The sequence below is a fragment of the Sinocyclocheilus rhinocerous genome, unplaced genomic scaffold (assembly GCF_001515625.1).
Source record: "Sinocyclocheilus rhinocerous isolate Xijiao unplaced genomic scaffold, SAMN03320098_v1.1 scaffold623, whole genome shotgun sequence".
In the NCBI taxonomy this organism is placed as follows: domain Eukaryota; kingdom Metazoa; phylum Chordata; class Actinopteri; order Cypriniformes; family Cyprinidae; genus Sinocyclocheilus; species Sinocyclocheilus rhinocerous.
This window is the reverse complement of record NW_015644631.1, coordinates 1,427,713-1,434,791: the sequence shown is the minus strand read 5'-3', so window position 1 is coordinate 1,434,791 and position 7,079 is coordinate 1,427,713. Positions and strand designations below refer to the sequence as shown.

At 37.4% G+C, this 7,079-nt stretch overlaps 1 protein-coding gene across 1 annotated transcript; it reads left to right on the top strand.

The window, feature by feature from the left end:
* The first annotated feature begins 1,401 nt into the window (after positions 1–1,401).
* On the top strand, positions 1,402–6,392 carry LOC107758612 (prolactin-releasing peptide receptor-like). Its single transcript, XM_016576382.1, has 3 exons — positions 1,402–1,449; positions 3,246–3,704; positions 5,756–6,392. The coding sequence occupies exons 2-3, from the start codon at positions 3,277–3,279 to the stop codon at positions 6,390–6,392; spliced, it is 1,065 nt and encodes a 354-aa protein (XP_016431868.1). The 5' UTR covers positions 1,402–1,449; positions 3,246–3,276.
* The last annotated feature ends 687 nt before the right edge of the window (positions 6,393–7,079 follow it).

Below are 7,079 nucleotides of genomic sequence, written 5' to 3'. Positions count from 1 at the left end.
ATTAGGTGCATTACCGCCACCTTCTGCTCCGGAGTGTGGAACAGACAAATTATTTATTCCGAATGATCCTAAAGCTTGAATTAGTTGAAATCTTGCTCCTTCATATGCATCACACTCTATAAGTACATGTTCTACTGATTCTGCATGACCACATTTGTCACAATTTCCAGTTTCATGCTTCCCCATTCTATACAGACACTGATTTAACGAACAATGTCCAATACGCATTCTTGACATTAAAACGTCTTCTTTCCTGTTGCCAAACTTTCTTCTTTCTTGACCTACTTTCTCTTGAACATGATGAAAGTGTCTACCTTTTGTTCCACTATCCCACTCCTTCTGCCATTTCTTTCTTATTTCATTTGCAATTAACCCTTTTACTTCTGCTTTACTCATTGACACTTTAATGTCAATTTGTGCATGTTTCAGAGCCTGTTTAGCCAGATGGTCTGCCTCCTCGTTTCCTTCCACACCCATATGTGATGGTACCCACAGGAAATTTACCATAAGACCAGATTGTCTTATTCTAAATAGACTCTGCATCACTTCAAAAATTATATCTTGCCTTGCTGTTGAAACTCCACTTAGCAAGCTATTTAAAACTGAAAGCGAATTGTGACTTTAATTTGGGTCGACGTTTTATAGCCTATGTCTGTCAGTAATTTTCAGTTGAGGGTGATCGAGGGTCTCTTCTTCTTCTTCTTTTGTGTTTAATGGCGGTTGGCAAACCAGCTTAAGGTGCATTTCCGCCCCCTACTGGGATGGAGTGTGAGGCCTCGATGAACGAATATATTATATACTACTAATTAAAAAAAAAAAAAACTAAATTCTTCTAATCAAATCTGTATCTCTCAGATGATCGAGGTTCTCGCGCAACCGCACTGGCATAGCGGAGTTACGTTACGTAAACCGTTTTTCAGACGTATTTATGACATAGGCCTATTTATGATGTGTACATTCACAATTTATTAAGTCATTTTGTAGATGTGCCGTCCATAGACAGCGAACAAATGAACTGCTGTTACGGCTACTTCCTCAGACCAACGAGACTTCGCTAATCGCTAGCGAGCGAAACGTTCTCTGACTAATTTGTAAACTTTTGTGAATAGTGAAACGTTGTTTAATAAGTGTGTGGATAGATAGATAGATAGATAGATAGATAGATAAAATAATTTATTTTTTCCCCCTTCTTTTTTTTAACCTCTTTTGAGGGGGTTCGAGCCTTACTGACTCATGGTGACAGAAGTTGAGCTTTAGTCTGCATGAGTAAGCGAGCGACAGTTGTGAAACACTTGTTACTGCAGCACGTTCAGTCTCTCGCTGATTTATGTGGTTTGCTTGTTGAAGCCGGAGCCGACGCGCCGTTTGGAGACACTCTGCGCACCGCACCGGAGAGAACGTGCATCACACACCACTCAGAAGCAGGAGTAGGCTATCTCTTTATCTTAGGTAATGTCATATTTTTACATTCTAAAGTAAATATCTTTTTTACTGGTAATTGTACTGTGCATCGATTTTTCTTATTTGTGCAGTCAACAGATAGGCTATAACAGCAGGCATTTATTAGAGAGTTCTGCATTTAGGCTACAGGCTGTCAAGGGTGAAGAAAGCTAGTCATCTGTTTAATTTTGCAGCTTGTGTGTGCTGTTAATGAGCTCTATAATGATTAAATCTTTTATCAAAAATATTTCATACCTTAGTTTCTTCATTTTGGTGGTACCTGATTTGTAAAAGTACTAATATGTACTTTTAAAGTATTAATATGTACCATTTAATAAGGTAGGCTACAAATATGTAGTCATTTAGCTTTCGTACCTCAGGGTAACGCCTCAGTGACAGCTTACCTTTTCGGAGTCTTGAGAGGTCATTTGGGAAGCTCTATAAGGGTGTAACCGAAGACAGGAAGCTTTATTTCTGAATGGAGGATAATTTTCCATTATCATTATTATATTCTACCCTTCCAGATGTAATTAACACTTATAGAGAATGAATTGGTTTATTTATGGTGCTGCAGACTTCCACAAAGAACATAATTATCTTGTCTGGGACTAATTCCTTTTCAGACCATATAGGTAAGGCGCCATGACCTTTATTCTGATGTATAATTTATATTTAGTCAAAGGACTTTTATCTACTGACCCCATTAGCAGATTATATGTGATAAGATGCTGCCCTTATGAATATGATGACATTACAAACTTGGTTTAGTCTTTAGAGATGTTAATGAACTCCAGATGTATGAAATATATTCATTTTTACAAGTACAGGTATTCAATACCTCCCAATTTAAAAGATCTTAAAACCTGCTTGCAAATGAATATTAAAAGAATAAGAAAATGCCGTTTAAAACACTTTATAAATAAATTCAATGTCAACTGCTTATCAATATTTTATTGATTAATTTTTAAGCAGGCAAACATATTGAATTCAGTAGTTTCTATTGAGGAATAGTGTAACCTCTATACTGTAGTTATTTCATACTTCTTACCATGCAATGTTTGAAAGGGGGCATTTTATGAAATTGCAACGTTTTACTTTTGCAAACCTGAACTCAGCAAGAGAATATAATGCCAATTCATCAAATGACTGGCATTTAAATGTCATAAAATTACATGAGTGCAATGTTTGAATTTAAGCAGCACTTATCTGCTAACATTTGACATTTTTCATTCTTGTTTGACGGTGAAAGTACATTAATGTAGAAATGGATATTTCAGCACCCAAAAATACAGTCGCTTCTAATCCTAAATTTCACAGTGCAACTTCCATATGCAACTTCTGTTTGAAATGGAGCATTTTATGAAACTGCAAAGCTTTGCTTTTGCAAAGACCAGAGAATATAGCCTAATGCCAATTCATCAAATGACTGGCATTTACCGGTAAGTCTTTTTGTATTTGCACAAATTACATGAAACGTTTGAATTTAAGCAGCGTTTAAGCTTTGACATTCATAATTATTGTTTGACAGTGAAAGTACACAGGCTCTTTGGAAAAATGCATCACTGCAGGCAAAGTGTGCTGTGTTTTAAAATGCTTGGAAAAAGTGATCAAAAAGCTATTTTAAGACCTTCATTTTCTGAGGTCACTTTCATATAGTTACATTAAAGCATTTTAAATAACAACTGAGCAGTTATGTAACAAAGTATTCAAGACTGAGCGAGAACAAATGTGAAAGTTTACGAAGCTGAAAACCTACACTGAATATCCCACATCAACCAGCGATGACCTTTGTGTTTTTCGTCCAGCAGGGGGAGACAGGAGCGCTGTGATCAAAGGATGGAGGGCTCTGGCTGGCAAGATGTTGAAGAGCCTCCTGGAAGCCAAGTGTACGAGGTGACGGTGGTCCAAAACGCCACGGCCCCTCACAACTATCCCTTTGCAGACGTCGCCCTGCTGCAGACCTTCAAGCCGCTTATCATCCCCTGTTACGTTCTTGTGGTGCTGGTGGGCGTCTTTGGCAACTACCTTCTGATCTACGTCATCTGCCGCTCGAGGAAGATGCACAACGTCACCAACTTCTTCATCGGCAACCTGGCCTTCTCAGACATGCTGATGTGTGTGACCTGCGTCCCCTTCACGCTGGCCTATGCCTTCAGCCCTCACGGGTGGACGTTCGGCCGCTTCATGTGCTACCTGGTGTTCCTGATCCAGCCCGTCACTGTATACGTGTCCGTTTTCACTCTCACGGCTATCGCGGTTGACAGGTGAGTGCAAGCACCTGACCTTCTAATGATCTCGCTAATGGTTCACGCTGTTACGAGACGCAGATATCAAAGCTAAGTGTGGTTGAAGTGGGTCAGATCACTTGAGATGAAAGGGTGTCCAAAGGATGTGCACAGAATGATGGTTCTTTTGAAAAGGGTTTCATCTTTTTTATGCTGAAGGACTTTGGAGATCATTAGAGGTTTGGCTTAGGAAGTGAGGACTGCAGTTTGAGAGGAGGGTCACTATCCATGCTCTTTTCAGCTGTTTTGATGTTTGTTGACCAAATTAAAACTGTTTCTTGCTTTCTTTACTCATAAAATCTGTTAAGGACATGTCAGCGTCATATTTCACCCCATAAATCCCATATAGAAAGAAATAATTGTGTTTTACTGTAGAAAAATGTGTTTTATTGTAGTTTTGCATTGTGATTCTCATTACCAATATTCAATTTATTTGTACTATAAATAATAAATAATGATGTAATAATATGAATTTTTAAATGTTGTTTAAATTTTATTTTTAAAGGGGTCATATGATGCTATTTTAAAGATCATTATTTTGTGTATTTGGTGTAACAGAATATGTTGACGTGCTTTAATGTTCAAAAAACACATTATTTTTCAAATACTGTACATTATTGTAGGTCCTCTATGCGCAAAACTCCGCATTTGAACAGTCAATAGCAAATACTTAAACTAGTAACAAAACATACATACAGTTGCTGATTCAGAAGTGCCAGATTGTCATAGCAAAGTCGCAATTGACCCTTAGGTAGGCGTGGCTGACTCTTAACTTTTATAAAGAATATCTCTTTGGATTTGAGACTTTAGTCTTTGCAACTTTACAGATCTTCTTTATGCACCAAGAGCTTGTAACACTCCAAAGAGAAAGGAAAAATTGAAATCGCATCATATGACCCCTTTAAATTTGTATTGAATTAATGTTGATTTAAATAAATAAAAACACTGTATTACTGCATTTCTTTTACTATAGTAAAAATACAATTAAATTGATTCTGAGAATTAACATGGTTTTAATATAAATGAGTAAATAATGAGAATTATTATGCATTATTCTGTTAGTGAAAATAATATAATAATATTTTATTAGTGGGAGTAATAATAAGTAAAATGTCCAGTATTACAGTATGAATTACAGTAATAAGGAGGGGAAAAGTGTTTAATGGTTAAATATGGTTAAATGTTTTTGGGGTAAAATTTGAAATTTTTTGAAAAGGAACATAATTTGAAAATGCATTACTGCAGTTTTTACTATAGTCAAATATAATAATATTAATTCTGAGGATTAAAATTATATTTTAATATAAATGAGTAAATGAGAATTGTGTATGCTTTATTCTATTAATGAGAATAAGAAATTTAAAAAACAAAAACTCAAAAGTAAAATGTCTAGATGAACTACAGTAATAAAATTTGTGGGTAAAAGTGCTTAATGGTACAAAAAACATTAATAGTTCTAAAAAATACTAATAGTTCTAAAAAAACAGGCTTCATTTTCTTAATACAAAATATAATGTTTATTATTATTTGATTTAATTTTGGGGTAATGTTTGAAAGAAAAAATACTGTTTTTTTTTGCTACAGTAGAAATATAACTATTGATTCTGTTGAGAAGTAAAATATTTTAATGTAGAAATTGAGAATTATTTCCAAATTATTCTATTAATGAGAATTAAAAAATATATATATATAATGTATTAAAATGTCTAGATGAAATACAGTAGCCTAATAATTATTAAATGTGTTATGGTAAATATATAATGGTAAAAAATATAGGCAAATTTTCTTTATACAAAATATAATGTGTTTCGTTGTTATTTAGTTTGGGGTAATATATAATATAATATAATAATGTCGAGTGAGTCAAGACACCTTTATATATAGCACTTTATAGGCTACAATACAGATTGTGTCAAAGCAGCTTTACAGTGTTAAACAGGAAAAAGGTGCGTTGATAATGCAAAAGCACAATAGTAAACACTCAAATATAATATATATAACAATGCCTAAATCTTTGTGCGTTGTAACAGGTACTACGCTACAGTGCACCCTTTAAAGAAGCGAATCTCAATGGCTGCCTGCGCTTATGTGCTGTCTGGGATCTGGCTGCTGTCGTGTGTGCTGGTCGCCCCCGCTGTGGCCCACACGTATCATGTGGAGTTTAGAGACGAGGGTCTAACCATCTGCGAGGAGTTCTGGTTGGGCCAGGAGACCCAGCGACTGGTGTACGCCTACAGCACGCTGCTACTGACCTACATCCTGCCTTTATCCGCAGTCTGCGTCTCTTACCTCTGCATCTCCGTCAAACTCCGCAACTGCGTGGCCCCCGGACACCGAACGCGCGACCAGGCCGAGGCCCAGCGGGCGCGCAAGCGGAAGATCTTCAGGCTGGTGTCTCTAGTGGTGGCGGCGTTCGGAGTCTGCTGGCTGCCCATCCACGTGTTCAACGTCCTGCGCGACATCGACATCCGCCTCATCAACAAGCGCCATTTCCTGCTGATCCAGCTGTTGTGTCATCTGTGCGCTATGAGCTCGTCCTGCTGCAACCCGTTCCTGTACGCCTGGCTTCACGACCGTTTCTGCGCCGAGCTGCGCAAGATGTTCACCTGCCACCGTCGCATCGGTATACCGGCCAACCACTGCGCCACAGCGAGCGTCGTGCTATGATGCCACTCATGGCTTCAGAAAGGCTGAAAACACTAAGTGCTATTTAAGCTCTAAATGGCCCACAAAATGTAAATAACAGTAAAGAACCTTTTGTGAAACAGAAAACTTTATGGAGCCATTTAGACAAAAAGGGTCTTCTATGGCATCGTGAAGCACCTTTATTTTAAGAGTGTACATGAAGTGGCATTTGCAACTCATTTTGCTCCTGCAATGTGATGTTTTGGGAGTAAAACAGGATATTTGGTGTGAAATAAAGGACGGGAGTTAATTTTATCCATCAGGAACTAAATGGATTGTGAGAAGAGTCTCTGAAAGGTGGAGATGTTGGTGCACTCTAAAAAATGCTGGGTTAAATACAACCCAGTGCTGGTGTTTTGACCCAGCGGTTGGGTTACTGCCCAGAAGGTTGGGTTAAACACTTAACCCAACCGCTGGGTCAAAACAGCCCAATTGCTGGGTTTGTCCCTATTTTACCCAGCACTGGGTTGAATTTAACCCAGCATTTTTTAGAGTGTGACCTTAATTTAAAAAGGAATTGAAGGGTCTGACCAAGACCATCCGTTTTGCTGAAAGTTTACAAAGACATTACAAAAGAAATCATGTGGAATAAATCCAGAAACTTGTATTAAAGAAGTAGGGTCAGTTTTGATTAATGCCTCTTTTTTGTCATTTAATTTTCCATTAGCA

What these genes read in the sequence shown, in the direction of transcription:
- LOC107758612 (XM_016576382.1), top strand. Translation starts at nt 3,277, where the DNA reads ATGGAGGGCTCTGGCTGGCAAGATGTTGAAGAGCCTCCTGGAAGCCAA. An exon ending in ACGGCTATCGCGGTTGACAG is followed by an intron (nt 3,705 to 5,755) that starts GTGAGTGCAAGC and finishes GCGTTGTAACAG; the next exon opens with GTACTACGCTACAGTGCACC.